This window comes from Pongo pygmaeus, chromosome 11 (assembly GCF_028885625.2).
Source record: "Pongo pygmaeus isolate AG05252 chromosome 11, NHGRI_mPonPyg2-v2.0_pri, whole genome shotgun sequence".
NCBI lineage: Eukaryota > Metazoa > Chordata > Mammalia > Primates > Hominidae > Pongo > Pongo pygmaeus.
The window spans coordinates 61,365,476-61,389,199 of record NC_072384.2 but is presented as its reverse complement, the minus strand read 5'-3'; the positions used below and the strand labels follow the sequence as shown (position 1 = coordinate 61,389,199).

Genomic DNA, 23,724 nt, shown 5'->3' with positions numbered 1-23,724 from the left:
CCAGGAAAATTCTGCTTTCAAATGTTATATTCTACTTTTAGACCATTTGTTTCCATTTCTGGTCTGATACTCAATACAAACTGCCAAGTAATAATGATCATTTTAGAAAGCTTTTTCTTGACTTTCCAACTAAGAACACTTCACAAAACATTATTGGTCTGATAAACAGATTTTGCTTAGGATAATATGAAAATATCAAAGATCCATTAATGGTTTAGTTGTATTTTGAGAAAGAGATTTTTGAAATACTAAAAATATAGATTTCCATGCCACAAGCCTCTTATAAAGATGGCTACATGGCCCTGAGACCTAACCGGAATACTTAAGAATTGCAAAAGTTCTTAGTCCTCAATGAGAGTTTAGCAACTCTACTCTTTTCCTGTTAGTAACAACTCTCTTGAAATCTTTCTTAATTTGATCACATTTAATTAGAAAACTGAGATCACATGATCCTATACCCTGTTTTAGGTAGATGAATGTCCAAATTCATCCAGGACAACAGATTTCCTGTTATTTTAAAGCTCCCTAAAGGTATAGATGCCATAATTTGTTTAATTTTAAATCATAAATTAAATTATAAACTTACTGTTGTTTCCCTATCACCAATGTTATCAATAACTTAATTATTTTACATTCCTCTTCTACCTTCTCTATGTCAAGCTAACCTAACAGTCTGATTTCAGTGTATATCTGACTTCCCTGACCCCCTTCTCAAACTAGACTATTGGTTTAATTAAAAAAAGAAAGTTTTTCAGCACAAAAAGGCTGAAAATTCCAAAAACCAGAATGCTGCTTCTCCTCCAAAGGATCACAACTCCTTGCCAGCAAGGGAACAAAACTGGATGGAGAATGAGTTTGATGAATTGACAGAAGTAGGCTTCAGAAGGTGGTTAATAACAAACTCCTCCAAGCTAAAGGAGCATGTTCTAACCCAATGCAAGGAAGCTAAGAACCTTGAAGAAAGGTTAGAGGAATTGCTAACTAGAATAACGAGCTAGAGAAGAACATAAATGACCTGATGGAGCTGAAAAACACAGCACAAGAACTTTGTGAAGCATACACAAGTATCAATAGCCAAATCAATCAAGCAGAAGAAAGGATATTAGACAGTGAAGATCTACTTAATAAAATAAAGCATGAAGACAAGATTAGAGAAAAAATAATGAAAAGGAATGAACAATGCCTCCAAGAAATATGGGACCATGTGAATAGACCAAACCTACATTTGATTGGTGTACCTGAAAGTGGTGGGGAGAATAGGACCAAGTTGGAAAACATTCTTCAAGATATTACCCAGGAGAACTTCCCCAACCTAGCAAGGCAAGCCAATATTCAAATTCAGGAAATACAGAGAACACCACAAAGATACTCCTCGAGAAGAGAAACCCCAAGACACAAAATCATCAGATTCACCAAGGTTGAAATGAAGGGAAAAATGTTAAGGGCAGCCAGAGATAAAGGTCGGGTTACCCACAAAGGGAACCCCATCAGACTAACATTGTATCTCTCTGCAGAAACCCAACATGCCAGAAGAGAGTGGGGGCCAATATTCAACATTCTTAAAGAAAAGAAATTTCAACCCAGAATTTCATATCCAGCCAAACTAAGCTTCATAAGCGAAGGAGAAATAAAATCCTTTACAGACAAGCAAACGCTGAGAGATTTTGTCACTACCAGGCCTGCCTTACAAGAGCTCCTGAAGGAAGCACTAAATATGGAAGGGAAAAACTGTACCTTCCACTGAAAAACACAGCAAATTGTAAAGACCATTGACACTATGAAGAAACAGAAGGGAATCAACTAATGGGCAAAATAACCAGCTAGCATCATAATGACAGGATAAAATTCACACATAACAATATTAATCTTAAATATAAATGGGCTAAATGCCCCAATTAAAGGACACAGACTGGCAAATTGGATAAAGAGTCAAGACCCATTGGTATGCTGTATTCAGGAGACCCAACTCACATGCAAAGACACACACAGGCTCAAAATAAAGGGATGGAGGAACATTTACCAAGCAAATGGAAAGCAAAAAGCAAGCTGGGGTTGCAATCCTGGTCTCCAATAAAACAGGCTTTAAATCAACAAAGATCAAAAAAGACAAAGAAGGCATTACCTAATGGTAAAGGGATCAATGCAACAAGAAGAGCTGACTATCTTAAATATATATGCACCCAATACAGGAGAACCCAGATTCATAAAGCAAGTTTTAGAGAACTACAAAGAGATTTAGACTCCCATACAATAATAGTGGGAGACTTTAACACCCCACTGTCAATATTAGACAGATCAACAAGACAGAAAAATCAACAAGGATATTCAGGACTTGAACTCAACTCTGGACCAAGCAGATCTAATAGACATCTACAGAACTCTCCACCCCAAATCAACAGAATATACATTATTCTCAGCACCACATCACACTTATTCTAAAATTGACCACATAATTGGAAGTAAAACACTCCTTAGCAAATGCAAAAGAACACAAATCATAACAAACAGTCTCTCAGACCACGGTGCAGTCAAATTAGAACTCAGGATTAAGAAACTCACTCAAAACCACACAACTACGTGGAAACTGAATAACCTGCTCCTAAATTACTACTGGGTAAATAACGAAATTAAAGCAGAAATAAATAAGTTATTTGAAACCAATGAGAACAAAGACACAACATACCAGAATCTCTGGGACACAGCTGAAGCAGTATTTAGAGGGAAATTTATAGCACTAAATGCCCACAGGAGAAAGCAGGAAAGACCTAAAATTGACACCCTAACATCACAGTTAAAAGAACTAGAGAAGCAAGAGCAAACAAATTCGAAAGCTAGCAGAAGAGAAGAAATAACTAAGATCAGAGCAGAGTTAAAGGAGACAGAGACACACAAAAAAAACCCTTCAAAAAATCAATGAATCCAAGAGCTGGTTTTTTGAAAAGATGAACAAAATAAATAGACCACTATCCAGACCAATAAAGAAGAAAAGAGAGAAGAATCAAATAGACACAATAAAAAATGATAAAGGGGAGATCACCACTGATCCCACAGAAATACAAACTACCATCAGAGAATACTATAAACACCTGTACGCAAATAAACTAGAAAATCTAGAAGAAATGGATAAATTCCTGAACACATACACCCTCCCAAGACTAAAGCAGGAAGAAGTTGACTCCCTGTAAAGGCCAATAACAAGTTCTGAAATTGAGTCAGTAATTAATAGCGTACCAACCAAAAAAGCCCAGGACCAGATGGATTCATAGCCGAATTCTACCAGAGGTACAAAGAGGAGCTGGTACTATTCCTTCTGAAACTATACCAAACAATAGAAAAAGAGGGACTCCTCCCTAACTCATTTCATGAGGCCAGCATCATCCTGATACCAAAACGCGGCAGACACAACAAAAAAAGAAAATTTCAGTCCAATATCCCTGATGAACATTGATGCAAAAATCCTCAGCAAAATACTGGCAAACCAAATCCAGCAGCACATCAAAAAGCTTATCCACCACGATCAAGTCTCATTCATCCCTGGGATGCAAGGCTGGTTCAACTTACAGAAATCAATAACATAATCCATCACATAAATGGAACCAATAACAAAAACCACACGATTATCCAATAGATACAGAAAAGGCCTTTGATAAAATTCAACACCCTTTCATGCTAAAAACTCTCAATAAACTAGGTATTGATGGAACATATCTCAAAATAATAAGAGCTATTTATGACAAACCCACAGCCAATATCAGACTGAATAGGCAAAAGCTGGAAGCATTTCCTTTGAAAACCAGCACAAGACAAGGATGCCCTTTCTCCCCACTCCTATTCAACATAGTATTGGAAGTTCTGGCCAGGACAACCAGGCAAGAGAAGGAAATAAAGGGTGTTCAAATAGGAAGAGAGGAACTCAAATTGTCTCTGCAGATGACATGATTGTATATTTAGAAAACCCCACTGTCTCAGCCCAAAATCTCCTTAAGCTGATAAGCAACTTCAGTAAAGTCTCAGGGTAGAAAATCAACATGCAAAAATCACAAGCATTCCTATACACCAATAACAGACACAGAGCCAAATCATGAGTGAACTCCCATTCACAATTGCTACAAAGAGAGTAAAATACCTAGGAATACCACTTAGAAGGGATGTGAAGGACCTCTTCAAGGAGAACTAGAAACCACTGCTCGAGGAAATAAGAGAGGACACAAACAAATGGAAAAACATTCCATGCTCATGGATAGGAAGAATCAGTATTGTGAAAATGGCCATACTGCCCAAAGTAGTTTATAGATTCAATGCTATCCCCATCAAGCTACCATTGACTGTCTTCACAGAATTGGAAAATCTACATTATATTTCATATGGAACCAAAAATAGAGCCCATATAGCCATGACAATCCTAAGCAAAAAGAACAAAGCTGGAGGCATCACACTACCTGACTTCAAACTATACTACATGGAAAAACCACATGGCACTGGTATCAAAACCAATATTTAGACCAATGGAACAGAACAGAGACCTCAGAAATAATGCCACTTATCTACAACCATCTGATCTTTGACAAATCTGATAGAAATAAGCAATGGGGAAGGATTCGTATTTAATAAATGTTGTTGGGAAAACTAGCTAGCCATATGCAGAAAACTGAAACTGGACTCCTTCCTTACACCTTATACAAAAATTAACTCAAGATGGACTAAAGACTTAAATGCAAGACCTAAAACCCTGAAAACCCTAGAAGAAAACCTAGGCAATACCATTCAGGACATAGGCATAGGCAAAGACTTCATGACTAAATCACCAAAAGCAATGGCAACACAAGCCAAAATTGACAAATGGGAGCTAATTAAACTAAAGAGCTTCTGCACAGCAAAAGAAACTATCAACAGAATGAAAAGCCAACCTACAGAATGGGAGAAAATTTTTGCAATCTATACATCTGACAAAGGACTAATGTCCAGAATCTACAAGGAACTTCAACAAATTTACAAGAAAAAAACAACCCCAGCAAAAAGTGGGTAAAGGATATGAACAGAAATTTCTCAAAAGAAGACATTTATGTGGTCGAGAAACATGAAAAAAAGCTCATCATCACTGGTCATTAGAGAAATGCAAATCAAAACCACAATGAGATACCATCTCATGCCAGTGACAATGGCAATCATTAAAAAGTCAGGAAACAACAGATGCTGGAGAGGATGTGGAGAAATAGAAACACTTTTACACTGTTGGTGGGAGTGTAAATTAGTTCAACCATTGTGAAAGACAGTGTGGCGATTCCTCAAGGATCTAGAACCAGAAATACCATTTGACCCAGCAACCCCATTACAGGGTATATACCCAAAGGATTCTAAATCATTCTACTATAAAGATACTATACTATAAAGATACACTCTACTATAAAGACATAAACATACTACTACGTATATTTATTGCAGCACTATTCACAATAGCAAAGACTTGGAACCAACCCAAATGCCTTTCAATGATAGACTGGATAAAGAAAATGTGGCACATATCCACCATAGAATAGTATGCAGCCATAAAAGAGGACATGTTCGTGTCCTTTGCAGGGACATGGATGAAGCTGGAAACCATCACTCTCAGCAAACTAACACAGGAAAAGAAAACCAAACACTGCATGTTCTCACTTATAAGTGGGAGTTGAACAATGAGAACACATGGACACAGGAAGGGGAACATCACACACTGGGGCCTGTTGGGGGGTGGGGGACTAGGGGAGAGATAGCATTAGGAGAAATACCTAATGTAGATGACGTGTTGATGGGTGCAGCAAACCACCATGGCCTGTGTATACCTATGTAACAAGCCTGCACGTTTTGCACATGTATCCCAGAACTTAAAGTATATAAAAAAATCAAACAAAAAAAATTAAGATTGATGATTTGGGGGTTGAGACAGCAACCAAACACCTTTTTTCTTCCTGATTGTACCCTAAATCACATTAGAAATTGTACAAAAAATAAATTCTTTCAATTAAAAAAAATCTCAGAGACTTAGTGTCAAAACGAAGCACACAACAAAATTTAGCAGTTCTTCATGGGAAAAAAGAAAAATGTGATTTTCAATAACGTCACACTGAACATGTAATAACATTCTTAGTCAGTGATAATTTTATTGAGAGCAGTTTAAGTAGAATGATGGTGCCAAAGTCAGACTGCAATATGATAAGAAATGAATGAGTCTAAAAATATTCAGGATCAAATAGAGACTACTCCTTCAAAACTCTCAATATTCAGATTGAATCAACACTTCTTCAAAAGTACGTGCTTCAAAAGTACATGCTGTTCTAAGTAGTAAAGAATTTTTTTTAAGGATGGGGTAAACCTGGACATTCACTTCATGTGTATTTCTTCCAAGTAGCTACTATGTGTTCTGCATGTTTGCTGTCAGGGTTCACTTAAGATCTAGAAGAGAGAGGAAACTGTTAGCTCAAATATCCAGAAAAAGAAAAACAACACCTTGTTTAGTATTTTGTTTGTTTTTGTTTTCATTAAAATGTATTATTTATGTTAATATGTAATGGCTTTACTATTGTTATTTATGTATTTATTTTGAGACAAGGTCTGGCTCTATCGCCGAGGCTGGAGTGCAGTGGTGCCATCTCAGCTCACTGCAACCTCCACCTCCCTACCTCAAGTGATCTGCCCACCTCAGCCTCCCAAGTAGCTGAGCAGCTGGGATTATATGCAGCTAAATTTTTTTGAATTTTTTTGTAGAGACAGGGTTTCACCATGCTGCCCAGGCTGGTCTCAAACTTGTGACATCAAGTGATCCATTCGCCTTAGGCTCTGAAAGCGCTGGGATTACAGGCGTGAGCCACTGAACCGGTTCTATTGTTATTTTTAAATGAATTCATTAACACATTTTTTTTAAATTTCTCAGTTTTAAGTTCTCCTATGGTAAATACCAACATATCTACGTACACAAAAGCTCTTTGGGGTGTTTAGTAATTTTTGAGAATGTGAAGGGATCAACACATTGGTAGCAGTGTTGATAAGCATAATCATATGATTTATCTCTAGTAAAGCTCAACAGAAATGAAGAAAATAAATTATTGGCTTGATTCAAGATAGAATATTGGTATGATGACTAGAATATTCAGTAATTGATTCATGTTCTAAAGATTTATTGAATGCTGACTGAGGGTCAGACACTGTAATAAGTCTAAAAATACAAAAGGAAGACAGTCTACCTAGAAAGTGTTCCAAGTACAGAGAGGGGAAAGAAAACAGAACTTAGCTCAATGGATATTTATTTGAGCACTTGGCAAAATCAGGGCATAAAAACGAATACTGAATACTAAAATGCTAACTGTTCTCATGGAATTTATGTTTCATAATGCAATCCAATGCACTATTTTTTTAACCAAAGTAAACTATGAATCAACATATTAAATTCTATTCTTAATGAATACAATTGTTCTTTTCTTTCTTATTTATTTATTTATTTATTTTTGAGACAGAGTCTTGCTCCGTCACCCAGGCTGGAGTGCAGTGATGCAATCTTGGCTCACTGCCATTTCCACTTCCCAGGTTCAAGTGATTCTCAGCCTCTCAAGTAGCTGAGACTACAGGCGCCTGCCACCACAACCAGCTAATTTTTGTATTTTTAGTAGAGACGGGGTTTCACCATGTTGGCCAAGCTGATCTCGAACTCCTGACTTCAGGTGATCCGTCCACCTTGGCCTTCCAAAGTGCTGGGATTACAGGTGTAAGCCATTACACCTGGCCTAGTACAATTATTCAATAGACTTCAAAGCAATTAGATAAGCAGAACAATTGCTTCACCGAGGCTTTGAGCAATACAAATCTGTTTTCTCTTTTAAAAAATATTTAAACATTCTTTGATATTCAGTCAATGTCCTGTTGTAATTAACATGTCCTATTATAACTAATAGCTCTTATCTTTTACAGTAACTTTCTGGTTGAGTTTCCGCTTCTCTATCCCATAATCTACCATGATTACCTAAAGCCATGCTCTAAAACTTTCAAGTCTAAATAATTGAAAAAATAGATGACTGATGCTTATGCTCAAATTTCAGTCTTTATTATGTGATTGATGCTTATTCTCAAATTAGGTAGCTCTCACTAATCAAAGAAATAGATGGAAGCCCCTTCTCTGTTCTCATCCTAAATCTGAAATTTATAGAACATGGATGTTTCCCTGTTCTGTGTCCACTTGGTTAGTCAAGAAAACTTTGGAACTGACATCTTTCTGTCGAGAAAAATCTTGATTCCCAGTTGGGGAAGTAGAGGATGAAGAGAAGAGAGACACATTGATATACATGTACTTCCCATGACATAGTAGGATCCTCTCACATTATCACATGTCTCATGCCCTACAGATATCTTAAAATATTGCCCTAATTTCTTAGATGGGGAAACATTTTTTGTCTGAAATATAATAAAATATTAAACAAATGTATGTGAAAGTGATAATGCTTAAATCGTAGAATACCAATACAAATCAATACGGAAATACTAAGAGCTTTTATAATGTGAGTGTTTTCTCAGAGAGAGTTCTGCTAAATCAGGTGTATGGCCCTCATTAAGCTATTTTTTTCATTCTCCTGTCTTCTCGCAAATTTCCTAAATAGAATAGGTTATTCATTACAGTGGATTGAATAATTTCCTCCCAAAATGTACATCAACCTGGAGCCTTAGAATGTGGCCTTATTTGAAATAAGGATTTTTGCAGATGTAATTAAGGTAAGCATCTCAAGATGAAATTATCCTGAGTTAGGATGGGCCCTAAATCCAATGATTTGGATGGATTTAGGATGGGCCCTAAATCAAATGACAAATGTCTGTCTTCATAACAGAAAATAAGAAGACACACAGAGACAACTGGGAGAAAGCCATGTGAAGATGGAGACAGAGAACAAAGGTCTATTGCCACAAGCCAGCGAAGACCAAGAACCACCAGAATATGGAAGAGACATGGAAGGATCCTCCCCCAGAGACTTCGAAGGGATTGTGGCCCTGCTGACACCTTGACTTCAGACTTCTTTTCAGTTTTACAGAACATCTCATCAATTAGAAAGCTTTGATTAATAAAAACTAAAATAAAACAAAACTAAAAACTAAAAACAATAATCAGTAACCACTGGTGGCTTATTTGTCCTATTTATATTCTCTACAATTTGCAATTACAAGCACTCATTGCTAATTGGAGTTCTTCAGACCCTGCTTTTTGCAACTATTTAAGCGGTTCCTCATGACTCTCTTGGGATACCTGCCCCTGACCTGGGAAAACACAGCTATTGGGAAACATTTTCAGTCTGGTCTGAAGAGCTCTGGTCATACACAAGCTTCTTCCAGGTGGTGCATGGAGGTGGTCTCTGGTTGTATTAATGCTTATAACGTGAAATTGCTGTATGTTTTTGTTCCTGGTGTGAGTTAATAAATACATTATCCAGTCTTCAAAAAAAAAAAAAATGTGAGAAAACAAACTACTGTCATTTTAAGCCACCCAATTGTGGTAGTTTCTTATGGCAGTCATTGTAAACTAATACACTCATTAAGTTGGTTCCTTTTGAAAACTGAGGGAAAAAATGTTTTTCTTCTAGGTTTTGCTTTCCTATGCATAAATATCAAAAACTAATTCATATAACACTATAAAACATAATTTGGACAGATTGAAGAATTTATAATATTGAACCCTCGAAACAGGTTCAAATTTTAGCTATTGTAAACATAGAAAAAGTAATATACAATACTAATTGGCTCTTTTTACAGAATTTTCAAATATCTGCAGCCATGTATTTCAATAAAAACATTATTAAATTATTTAGATGAAATCTAGAAGTATATAATCCCATTTGTTCATTTACAACTGAATTTTGATTTAATGTCCCTTCTGTGATCTACTGCATCTGCTCTTCCCGTTAACAATAACAACAAATTTCCATAATGTGTTGGAGAATCCAAGTAAAGGAAAATAGTGGTATGATGCTACTTTTTATCTTCTTACTTTAAAGATCTTATATTTTTGAGACATACACCTCTTTGAAGAGCTGATGAAAGCTTTTTCCAGTCCCAAAAAATCTACATACAAATTTTTTACATAGAAAAATTTACGTATTCTGTTACAGAAATCACAAGCTCCTTGAAATCTATCTACAGCTTCTCTAATAGTCCCCAAACTCCCAGGTTAAAAACATCTATATTCAGGCAACTGTAGAGAGTTGATAGATGTTGCATGCATTTTGGTGTCATGTATAGTATTCAGATAAACTGCTATTGTTTTTTCTTTAGACTTTGAAATTCTTTACTCAAAACAAGATTTCCAATGATATTAACAATGGTGCTTACTTTGGCAGCACATATACCATAAAGGGAATATTAATAATATATTCTAAGTGTCACTGAAAAAATTTCTTTACACTATGAAGTTTTAAAATATTATATTCATGGGTGTTAATTTATTATCCCTTTGGGAAACATTTTTCTAAAGGAGATTTTATAGCGGAAGCATGGGAGAATGGGATTCAATACAGAGAAATCTGATTCACAACAAACTGTCATGAAAAGAGGACCTCCAAAATTTTAGGTATATCTACTGGGGGAAAATGTTCCCAAAGAACTTGAATAAATACCTCATCTGTCATTAGGGTTGCAATTGATCTGCCAATCTCATGGTACTGTTGACTCTTTCCCAGGGGTCCCAGAAGAATGAACAAAAATCTGTAATTAAGAAGAAAAAAAATGTTTTAAGGTAGAAATATAAAAATAATTTTAGTAATACAGAATCACTCATCTCAAAGGAATTACTGAAAATGGAGATTGTGATGGCAAATACTTCCATAGTTTTTCATAGTTCATTATTATTTTGAAAAATTTTACCATGATTGACCCTTAGGCTTAAGATTCTCAAGCAATGGGAATGCATGGTTTTCCGTGTTTTTTTTTTTTTTTTTTTTTTTTTAATCACAGTGTTTCTCCGTTTAGTTATCTGTACAGCATGTGCAGTTGTTATTGGGAATTTTAAGGATTCTATGATCCTTAGAGAAGCAAAGTGGGAAAAGTAAAATCTGATTAGACCTTTCTAAATTGGAAGGAAGAAAACTCACTTGTATGCAAAATGGCCAACAGTTCAACAGGGGCAAAGGTAACACAGTAGCAAAACAGAGAAAATATAGAGTCAAAAAACAGTAGGTGTATGTGCAATTTTCATTATAAAAAATTGTCAGGAATCAAAGATCAGCCAGGTAGAAGAAAATGGGGGGTTAATGATCTATTATTTATAATGCTGAGGAATAAAAATAGCATCTACACTATAATATTCCATCTATATTAGGTCGAACATTTGGCAAATTCATCATCACAAGTGGTGCTTTTAAAGAAATCAATAGATACTCTAACTTTAGCAGACTGGTAATTGCCCTGTCTCTGAGAAGGTCAATCCTTCTGGGAAATTGTGAAAATTAAAGAATGCCCTATATTCTGTCATATCATTCTATGGTGTTAATTTGTTAAATTGTTTATGCTATTAAGTATGAAGACTAATGGCTTCACAAGGTGTACTAAAATAGTTACTATAATTCTACTCCTCATTTAGTTGTAATCTTTAGAGATTGTCCATGTTTTTACATGAGGCAAATATTACACAATTGCAGAGGATGTGACAATATTTTTTGTGTGTGTCAGCGACAACTGAACCCAAGCCAATTTCTACTATGTAGAAATGTCCAGTATACATTAAAAACAGGAATGGCTTAATTTGGTGGCAGGTGCTTTATCAACTATAATAGCTTTTTAAGAAACTTCCTAACCTATGTACATCTTGCTATTTTTTCAGGTTTCCATTCCATGAGCTATTTTTAAAGATCTAAAACATTATTTTCTGACATTTCTACTATGTGTTGCCATTGTATTAATAGGATGCCCTTTTGTCTTCCCAAAAAAAGGATAATAAGAAACCCTGAATGGCTTTCTTTATTCTGTTTGTCCAACTAATCTTCTTCCATTTTTCACCTTTCCTAACTAAATAGTCTTGTCTTTAAATCTCTTCTCATACAGTTGCTCTACAGTGGCCCTAATTTTTTTCTCCATTGTTCTCTACACATATTTTGCTATCTCAGTATGAAATAAGGTCACTTAAACCTGACAGTTTTCACAGTAAGGGTATATAACCCCATCACGGCTTTTTTCTACTCATGGGAATTTTTCTTTTCCTTCTTTTGAAATACAAGAACTATCATCGTCATAAATAGCCATCATTTGCTCATAGTTCACCAGACACCTTCCTAAGTGGTGGAACACAAATGCACTGCTTGGAGAACTGAAAAGAAATTTTAAACTGCTATAATATTAACTCTACAATTAGCAAGTTTAACATCTTAGATATGAATCTCAGACTCCCAGAAACCTTGAATAGGTTACAGGTTGTCCATAGAAAACATATAGCCTGAATCACACAGTCAGATGCCACTTTAATGTGCTCAGTTCATCCTTTCCCTTTGTACATAAAAGTTGATGTGTATCAGAAATCTCAGTAACCCTCAAACAGGATAAACACAGACTTCTTTCTATAATCTGAACAGTAACTAGATTCCTCCCCCAAACCATGGTCAGACATAGGTACTTAACCACTGAATCCCGTTCTAGTCAGCTGAGCTCTTACAAAATGAGGCCTCTCCTGGCTGTGCTGTTCCATAGTTGTAGAATATTTTATCCATAATCAAAGCATGGAGTTATGTAACCTGCTATATTTTGAGTTAAGGCCAAAGATTCAGAGAGGACATATATTCTACAGTTGATACAGTACCTGAACTTTTCATCAAGTAACTTGGCTAAGGTATTCAATGTTTGGAAGAGGAGGCGCACGAACAGCTTTTGAGATAGCTGTAGCATCAAACAAAGGGCACCAGCCATATGGGAACGGGGCCCTAAATAGACATGTTTTGATGTGGGAATAGGACTAGAGTAAAAGCCTATCTGCATTTTGGAATCACACTGGTGGTAGAAGTATGGAAGAAAACAAGGTTCCTGGGTATATTGCTTGGAAATTAATGTGCTAAAGTCAATATTCTGTGTTTCCTTTCTTTTTTTTCTTTTCTTTTTTTTTACAGTTTTAGTAATGGATAGCCTTATTCTAAAAAATGAGAAACAGCATAATTCAGTTTGTATTATCCCTAAGTTGTTATTGTTAAATGAGAAACAAGTTTCGATCATCAAATTAAATTTGTCCTTTTAACTCAGATCCAACCACACTGCGATAATACTTCTACCAGTGTTTCTACAGACCCTGTGTGTCGGAAGCCCACTGTGCCTAAGATTGAAACACATATTTGACGCTATCCTAACAATGGCACTTACGTGCATTTTGAAGGCCTTCTTATTCAAGTGTAAGCAAACCTTAGTAACTTTGCTGTTTTTGAGTTTGACCACACTCATGCACAGGATCCTTTCTTTCTTTAGCAGACAATTTAATGCAATCTTTGAGAAAAAAGCTAACATGTTACCACTTCTTTTACCAAAAATGTAAAAAAAAAAAAAAAAAAAGAAGTCATATGGCTTCAGGGTACCTTGAGATGAGGAATATGCCTAAAATGAAGCAGAAGTTTGAGAGAAGGGAGGAAAGAATAGAATAATTTTTAAAGCACTTTTCCCCTCCTCCACAAACAAAAATTAATAGTAGTTTTGTGGATTTCACATTAGTTTCTAGTCAAAACTCTAACAGAAAATTACATTGAATCATCATTTTCTTTCCACAAAAAGATGGTTTAAGAAAAATACAAAAGACGCTTTTATACTTTTTACCTGGTTGGGATTGGGACTTCAGCCAGTCCTTGAAGCAATACAGCTGGAGACAACCTGACAAACGCAACTACAGTTCGATCCAAGAACTCCAGTTCTCCCACTAAGATGTTCGATGCTTCGGCACCTGGAGGAATCTTTTTCATAAAATGCAGATCAACCTGCAAGCATCACCAGGTAAATACGATAAATCAAAATTGGAAAAATCTGGTAAATCATATTCTTGCACAGTGCTTCACATATAGTAATCCATGAATAAATATAGTTTAAATAAATACACACGGTTAAACATCTCATTTGCCCTTTTTCTATAATAACCTTTTTTCTTTACTTGTGGATTATTTTAACTTGTCATCAATAAGCTGAGTACTCTGGTTCTTCTATTTATTATTTTTAAAAGAAGTTTCTCCAGCCTCAACAATCTTGAAATTTTAGACAGGGAAAAGTATGTGAGTTCAGTTAAATAACTATTCTTTAACCATAATTTAATTAGCATTTGCCAACAGATTTAATATTTTATACTACATTACCTAATTTTTGTACATAATACATTTTAATTAATACTCAAATATGCTTATGTCAAAAGAAATATAATCATGTTTCTCTTTACAGTATAAATTATGACTTTAACCATCTCCTCTTTTCTGGTTGTTCTATATTCTTCACATTATATACTTGGCCTGGTAATTCTTCAATATTGGTTTTTCATCTGAGAATTTAGATATGACACAGTAGAAAAAATAAGAATAAAATATTAACTTTTGGAGTTACTGAAGAGCTATAGTTGAATTTCTGACATGAGATGTTTGTGATTGAAATGAATGTACACAAAGCAAAAGTGATCATTAACAAGGAGAAATGCTAAGAATAAAGGGTGAAGTCTAAAAAATGAATGCAAAATATCCTTAACAATAAATATCAATTTTTATGCATAGGGCCTCAGTGAAAGACAAGCAGTGACTTTAATGTAAATTGTACAAGATCTAAGTCTTGTTTCTAATTCACTTGAGTAGCTTTTTATGAAACTCTGTTTTTAGGGGAATAAGAATTTATCTGCTCTAGTAATTGATCTCATGCTCTGATGTTAATGAAATGAGGGCCAAAGATCAAAGTGAGAATAGCCGAGAGAGGAATGAGCTCTGGCAAATATGAGTGAGGCTGAGAAGATTTTTTTTAGCCTAGATAGTTCTTTTGCAGGTTTAATGATTTGAGAATATTTTTCTCAAAAATTTTAAATGAAAAAATCCATAGTAATACTTTAGTGACTACATTAAACATGTTGCTTTCTGAAATCAAGATGATAGTACAGCTATTTGGAAGTTTTGTAACTAATTAATCTTTCCAAAAATAGGGATACCACAAAATATATAACCTAGTATACGAAGCATATATTCTTTCACAAGGATTAAATATAAAAATATCCTACAGTACTCCATCAAAAATATTAAACGGAATCATTATTTTATTTTAAAGGAAAGGAAGAATGATTTAACAAAGCAAAACTGCCTATAAAAATATGTAACAAATATTATACATCCAAAGTTTTTAAGCTACAAATGTACTCCCAATTATAAATTTGTAAATTCATAATTCATGTACACTGGATTATATAGCAAATATTTTGCTTTTGTGGAATCTGATCTTTTAGTTTATAGATAGCAAAAGTATTTATTTACTATAATAAGTAAGGTTAAATTTCATGGGATTTATTGTGGTATTTTTGTACGTATTTATCTAGCTAGGAGAAATGTACACATTTAAGATGCTTTAAATTAGTAATGCTTTACATTTTCATTGTAATGCAAAAATTCCCAAAGAGGGAATAGAAGATTTCCCATATACTATTAGCTCTGTGAGGAAAACATAATAAATTTCATAATCCTTTCTGTTACTAAAAGAATAAACAGTTAAGTTTTCTCTCTCAATGGAAAGAACAATGATACAATATAAATATACTGAAACAAAATTTAAAATGAGAAAACGTCTTTTTAAAAAATCTATAATTGATAATATGAATTATATTGATAATACCCGAAATTTAAATTCCACCTTGAAAACTCTATAAATCATTTATTGCTTGACAAATGCCACTGTCTTAACTACTGAAGTCTGTGCCTCAGGCAGGTAGTGATTATAGAAATAACTGTTTAAAGATGAAATTTAATTAAATTCAAGAAGTACATAGTATGTTAAAATAGTTAAATTTTGTAAAAGAAAATATATGGTCATTACACATGATCTTTAAATTTATAAAATACCTAATATATCATCAATACCTGTTATTTAGAAAAAACATTAAAATATACAGAATTTAATTTCAGGATAAGCAAATTCATCTTGTGACTTCAAATGGAATAAGTTATAGTTCTATAGCACGTATCTGGGGTAGCCATTGTATTATACTCATTACATTACATTATTCTTGGAGTAATCATATACTTTGGGAAGTAATCGATTATATATTATCTAATTATACTATTCTATATTATGTATAGTTATATATTATTCATGGGGCAACCCTATATTTTGTGTTTGTGTACTGTATACTTCATGAAGAAACTTATTTGACAAACCAATTATCTTTTTTTGTTTGGTTAAGTTTTTGAGACAGGGTCTCATTGTGTCATCCAGAGTGGAGTGCAGTGGTGCAATCCCAGCTCACTGCAGCCTTGAACTTCCTGGCTCAAGCCATCCTGATCCTTCCAGTTCAGCCTTCTGAGTAGCTGGGACTACAAGTGCGCCACCATGCCTAGCTGATTTTTTCTAGATTTTGTAGAGATGAGGTCTTACCATGTTGCCTAGGTTGATCTCAAACTCCTAAGCTCAAGTAATCCTCCTGCCTTGGCCTCCCAAAATGCTGGGATTACAGGTGTCAGCCACCATGCCCTTGGCACCCTAAGCAACTTTTAATATAACAAAATATTATGTTTAAAGACCTGACTGTGACCTCTTATAAAATTATAAATATGTAAAGCAGCTCTAGAGGATCCAGGTTGAACTACATCCCTAAGAAAACTGTCAAGTGAACACAAACACTTGGAATGGACAAGAAGAAAATCCTGGAAGTTTCTGGTCCTTTGAATAGGATCTTGAAGAAATCGAGCTATACTCTTCCGGGTCTGTATTTACACTCATGCTTCTGGGCTGTCCAGACCTCACCTTTATGCTAGTAGTGGAGAGATTTCTTTCTGGGCCTTTGATACTTCAGCTGTGGATGAGAAACAGTTACATTTCTAGGGAACAAGGCATGAGATTAGATAGAAGACCAAGGTGAAATTGGAAGTGTCTGGGCAAACTACATGCTAAGAGTTAAAGGAAAAACAGATGGAAATTTAAGGAGAAAGTTTAAGCCTTCAGCCCATTATAGAAAGTACAAGAAACATCATAGGGATTCTCTGGGAAGAAATGGTGTCTTGACACTAACTCACCAGTGATCTTGAGCAGCTCTCTTAGTCACTCTATAATTCAGCTTTCTTGCTGACTAAATGAGGAGATGTCTAAGGTTTCCTACAGTTCTAGGATTAAATAATACAACTCTTTCTAATATGTTTCATACACTAAAGCTAGATGCAGATGGAAGTTCTTTCTATGTAGAAAATTATGTGAAGCCATCTCTGGGTCATTTGAAGTAAAAGAAAACACCACCAACATAAAATACCTACATTCTACTGTCAGCTTGAAAAACAAAAACAAATATTGCTTTGACACATCTGCTTTTTAAAAGTATTATGGGAATCTAAAACCTGATAATTCCAGTTATTTTCCAAATCATTCCTTAAGTAAGTAAGTTTGATAGGTCTATCCACTGGAAGGGTTACAAATATGTAGGTTGAATGTAGATGGAATAAATATGATCAAATCACATAAGATGAATAAAGACCTTTTTTTTCTTAACACCTCAAAATGTTTGGAATCTGCATATTAAGATTCCGGGGTTTTGGAATCTGTATATTAAGACTTAAAATATTAAAACAGAAAACTAACCTGGAGACCAGGTGAATTTTGATAAATTCACTACTAAACTAAAATCATAAGGCTAAAAAAAATCAACTCATGCACCTGCAAAATCTGGCACTAAAATTTGTTTCCATAGTGATAGATCACAATTTCTCTTTTCAAACTCTACTTTTCCGCCCTGTCAGACTTTAAAGTAAAAAATCTTACTCAGTGTTTTTTAAATTCCAAAACTGGGCTTACATTATTTTGAATCTTGAAGGATTCATTCAACAAATACATACCAAATACTATTCAAGGCACTAAAGACCCAGTGGAGACCAAAGCATTCAATTATGGTCTGTTGTTTTATTTCTGACACTATTATTTCTACTACTACTAATAACCACACTAATAAGTGTAACCACCTTTTATTAAATACCTGCTACAAGTCAAGCACTGTCCCAGCATCTCTCTATATATTATCTCATTAAATCTTCACAACAAAATTGTAAATAGTTTTCTTACTTTGCAAATGAGAAGGCTGAACTTCAGAGAACTTCTCCAAGATCAGCTAGTTTATAATGCCAGAGTTGGGATTCAAGATCTCATGCTGTTTCTCAAAAGCCACATTCTTTCCGGTGTGCCATGCTATGAACAAGAGACTGAGGAATAAAGGCAGCTGACACTAAGTAGAGGGCTCTAGAAATTTAACTTGCCTATTAAAAGATGAAATGGGCCAGTGATCACAAATGTGATAAGAAAAGGATTAAAAGAAAGGAAATCAAATTTTGACTCTTCCATAGTTTTAACAGTTTGCGGGGGGACCAGAAGATGAGACTACTGCCTACAATTGGCAATCTTCATTTTCTTTCATATGTGATGAAGTATTCTTGAAGGCTGCAAAGGCAGGTCACACTACCAAAAGCAACATGATATGGAGATATACAATCAGTGTATAAAGGTTATATTATTTTTAAAAAGTTAAATCACAATTTATTTGAAAGGAGGAGCTATGTGGTTTATAATGATTGTTTCTGAGGATGTTAAATATGCCTTCTTTATGCTGTTAATGCATTTATACATAAATATGCAGTTTGTTACATTATTGCTTTTAAGATCATTTCAAATTAAGAATATCAGAAATTAAATGTATGGCAGTTTGTGACAACTTTTTCCAACTTGCAGATGAATGAAGATGCAATGCTTTAAAAAGATAGTTCTTAGAGTGGCAGATGGAATACATTTGAACTGGCTTAATGTTTGAATCACATGCCTCCATACAGTGAAATGAGCTTTGAACCACTGTAGAAATGAGCCCGAGTATGCCCTCACCTCTCTCTCTTGCTGGTGTGGAGGTCCTTTTTCATGCCTTTGTTTCATCCCACATGGACTAGTATGCCCCTTTTGTTGGCCTCCCAGTCCCTGCACGCATAATTAACAGACTTAAGCTGGTACACCATGCTCCCACGGGGACTTCGCCAGGCACCAGAGGGAGAGCATGCACATAACTAGATCTAGATTATTTAGGCATTGTCAGAGGGATTCTGAAACAGGTCCAAGGAGCTGATCACTATTAATCTTTTCAGAACCTTGATTCAGGCTACTTCCTCTACTGCTTCCATCCATTCCCACCTCCTCCCACTACTACAATTATTGCCAGTGCTAACGGCTTTATTAAAATATTACTCTGAGTTACTTCTATTTCAGCCACTCAGATAAAGAGAATTGTTAACCTGCCGTATTTTCACCAAGTACTGAAACTCCTTCTCTTTCGCATTGTCTTTTTTTTTTTTTTTTGAGATGGGGGTCTCACTCTGTCACCCAGGCTGGAGTGCAGTGACGTGACCTCAGTTCACTGCAACCTCTGCCTCCTGGGCTCAAGCAATCCTCCCACCTCAGCCTCTCAAGTGGCTGGAACCACAGGCACGCGCCACCGCACCCGGCCGGAAACTCCTCTTTTCTACTCAATTGTTACTTTGCCATAGCTCGCAATGGCATATATACAATGTCAGGAATTTGCTAATCAAAATCACATTATTGTCACTGACTAATTTTCTAAGAATACATTCAAGTTAATGATTTCACTTCAGTTGTCTCCAATTAGATGTATCCCTCAACACAGTCAGTTCTTAATATGTTTTTATTTAAACTCTGCTCAGTTTTACTATGTCCTTCTAGGATTTCCTTACAGTAATGACTTTTCCTTAATTACATTAACAATTCAGTTTTATGTTATGATTTGCTTTCCCACAAATAGAGGAAAAGTGATTTTGAACACAAACTAGCCAAAGTTTTTAAACAATAGATTAAACTTGGCCAGGCAGGGTGGCTCACGCCTGTAATCCCAGCACTTTGAGAGGCTGAGGCGGACAGATCACCTGAGGTCAGGAGTTCGAGACCAGCCTGTCCAAGATGGTGAAACCCCGTCTCTACTAAAAATACAAAAATTAATCAGACACAGTGGCGCACGCCTGTAATCCCAGCTACTTGGGAAGCTGAGGCATGAGAATTGCTTGAACCCAGGAGGCGGAGGTTGCAGTGAGCCAAGATTGTGCCACTGCACTCCAGCCTGGGTGACAGAGCAAGACTCTGCCTCAAACAAACAAAGAACAACAAACACAAACAAACAAAAATAAATTAAACTTTGGTTAAATTCCCTGTGAAGCCCAGTTATTCTTTTTATTGGAAGAGATAACATTATACCAAGTGGCTGAAACATGAATACTATGCATAAAACTCACAGGTTCATTTTTTTTTTTTGACTAGGCAAAATGTTATATGTGGACTTAATGCTAACATTATCTGTAACAATATCAAGCTTTGACAAGAAACAAAAAAGTGCATGCAAAATATTGTGTCAACACCTCTTAAAATGGGTAGTAATTTCTAGTAGTAATTTAGCAACTTACTTAGATGAGAGGGAGAAAAGCTCACCTTGCTAAAGTCAACAGTGCTGTTTTCTCTGCTAACATCATTTTTATTTTCAACACAGGCTGGAGCAGACTGAGGAGAAACAGCCTGACCTGCTAAAAGAGATTGTTGTGACAGAATACAAACAATTACTTACATAGTTGTAGACATACTGAGTGAAACAGGCACTTCAATTAAACTAGACTAACAGGTTTCTTAATGAATTTATGATGTAAGCATGAAGGGTCAATATAAATAAATCTATATTAATACAAACATTCTTATTATCAGTTACAGGTAGAAATGGGAGAATTCAGTAAAAAATAAAGCAATTTTCAGATAAAAATTCTAAAAGGTTATTTTCAATAAGGATTATCTACAAAATATGTAAATGTTACCAGGATTTTGAAGCATCATTGATTTCTAGATTCCAACCAAAACTAATGGTATATACAAAAAGACAAGATAGACATCTGTTAAGATGTAAGCTCAGCCTGAAGAATTTAAAATTAAAGCATTAAAAAGGATAGATATTTATCTGAAAATTACACAGTATATTTTTAGGTTCTATTGCATCTAAAAAGCCAAACCAATGCAAAAAATTTCTTTGGCCATAACTCTTACAGTTTTCTATATAAGGCGGTTCAGTTAGAAATATCTTTATTTCACACAGTATGAACACTATGGATATGATTTTATGCTTCTGACTATTCTATTATATAAGCATACTGATACTAGTTTGTGATGTGAGAAAAGATAAAAACTTGAATTGTATTAGTTTTGCATTAACACTGAACTAAAACATAATTATCTTGTAGTTCTTTTCCCTATTATAGGGAAGATGATGAGAGTTAAGTGGATAGTAGCGCTGGGAGTGTGGCAATGGCTAGAAAAGGTTAAATTCCATCATTCACTAAATATGAAACATTGTTTGCAGTAAGTCATATGAAATTTGTTCATAGTTAGCAATGGAATGAAAATTAAACACCTCCCCATCTTTATTTTTTTTCTGTGAAATGAATAATGACAACTCAACTTTGAAGCCTTGCCCATATTTATGATAATAACTCAATGACTCAAAATACTGCTTTTATTCACATCAGTTGTAGATGTTAGAAATACTCTCTCTGTCTGGCTCTTCTCCCTACATACCTAAATCCCAATTTTATTCTAAATTCACCTTTAGTGTCATCTCTAATCACTTCAGTCTCTGACTGAAATTCTGTAAACTCCCAGTGTAAATGCAAAAAATCCCCACAAAAACCCTTTCCCTTAAATTCTCTCCTGAAAGCCCACTTATTCTTTGTTACCTAGAAATTACCAACTGTGGTTAAAAATACTAATTATTTACTTTCAAATATTACTATAAGTTTGCTTTTTGGACTAGTAAGCCTCTCAAGCAGGGGTCATTTATTAATAGGAATAATTTTATGGTTTAAAGTTGTTATAATGCCAGAAAGTAATAGGCTTAATATTCTTCTAGAACTTAAGGATTTCACTACTTTCATTAAAAAATGTAAAAGAATATATTTGGAGAAGATGAAAATAAAATGACTTTTTAAAATAAGTTCACCTCAAACCATGTTCATAAATTCTGAGTATAGCATATTCTAGGGAAATATATAAACTTCAGATAAATATCATACAAGCTACATAATTATTCTCATTCTCCCATTTCTAACCACAATGTGCAGCTATGACTGTGAACTGTTCATTAGCAGCCATTCAATTTACCATTCTCAAAATAATAACTGTAGTTTTAAAAAAATCTTTTACATAATACATTTGTGCTACCAACAGATGTCTTCAATCACCAGTTTCACATCGTTTCTCCATATTTTAATGAGTTAGAACATTAGATATATTTAAAACTAAATTTATTGAATGTTCTGTAAAATTGAGTGGTGAAATTCAAGTCATGCATAAATTAAATAAACATATATCTGCTTTCTTATAATAATTCATTTCGTGTGGTATAAATCTACGTGGAAGAACAATTATTCGGTTCTATCACCAAACACATACAAAACAAAAGTCAACCCAGTGCAAAGTCATTAACTTTGAAGAGATTAAATTTTGAATTGGATGGAAAATATGCGGAACTTAAAATTTGAAAAAATTGAATACCTTAGGTTTTCATTTGTATACTTTAAGCAGAGCATTTCATAAATTACCTTCAGCTCAGGTAGTATGATTAAAATATTAACACTTGTATTTCTCATTGTAAATAATTATAGTAATTAATAATTAATATTTTATGTAATATTATAGTAAGTAATATATTTTGAGACTTATCGTTGTATGCTATTCTTGTTCTAAAACAAGAACAATTTTATAAAATATTACTTTATAAGGCTGATAATGAAGAAGGGATTTAGAAACTATTTTTTATAAATATTTTAAGTGATGTTGATAATGACCTAGTTGAGAGTTTAACTAGCAGCAGACACATCAGATGACAGTAAACTTCTTGCTAGTCCTAGATTCTAGATATGTCTATAGGATGTATGCTAATATAAAAAGCCATAAAAACTACTAGCCTATGACATAGACATAAAGACCACAAATTGTATATCTTTTATATTTCAGAGCAGTAGTTAAATGATAGGAGTTAATATTCATAGTTAAATATATTTAATCACATCAAAAGTCCTGCGAAGTTTAAATAGCACTTCAAATCTTGTTATTTCTTGTCTATTATTCCTAAAAATGTAAGTTAATTTGTTAAAGTTGAAACAATGTACATTAAATGTGTATATCCTCAAGGCAGTTTTCACAACTTGGTAGTATACAGAACAATGTATAGAGACTATTTAAAAATTAAGCTAACGAGTTTGATTTGGGTTATTTCGAAAAAAATAGAAGTCTTTTAAAAAGCTTAACATTTTATTTGCTGTATATATAAAAATAATATTCAAGCATGAATTATAGTATATAGAACTAATTGAAACCTCATAAATTAAAAATGATTTTATAGTTCTATTATCAATTGTAATCATTGTTTAAATATATTTTTCTTCATGCCAATTATTTAGTTTATGCCAATTATTACCATCTTTCAAAAGCAGATGATGGATTAAATTTCAAAAT

General features: G+C 34.4%; 1 protein-coding gene across 10 annotated transcripts in view; it reads right to left on the bottom strand.

The window, feature by feature from the left end:
• SLC4A10 (solute carrier family 4 member 10) overlaps nucleotides 1-23,724 on the bottom strand; it is a 370,258-nt gene that overhangs the window by 92,719 nt on the left and 253,815 nt on the right. For 6 of the 10 annotated variants that reach the window (XM_063648250.1, XM_063648248.1, XM_063648255.1 and 3 more), the window contains 4 exons: nucleotides 20,659-20,750; nucleotides 19,057-19,146; nucleotides 13,792-13,949; nucleotides 10,626-10,713 (listed from right to left, as the gene is read on the bottom strand). In XM_063648250.1, coding sequence (XP_063504320.1) covers nucleotides 10,626-10,713; nucleotides 13,792-13,949; nucleotides 19,057-19,146; nucleotides 20,659-20,750 — 428 coding nt within the window. The remainder of the gene's footprint in view (nucleotides 1-10,625; nucleotides 10,714-13,791; nucleotides 13,950-19,056; nucleotides 19,147-20,658; nucleotides 20,751-23,724) is intronic. The other 4 variants (XM_063648252.1, XM_063648254.1, XM_063648249.1 and 1 more) reach the window with 3 other exon arrangements.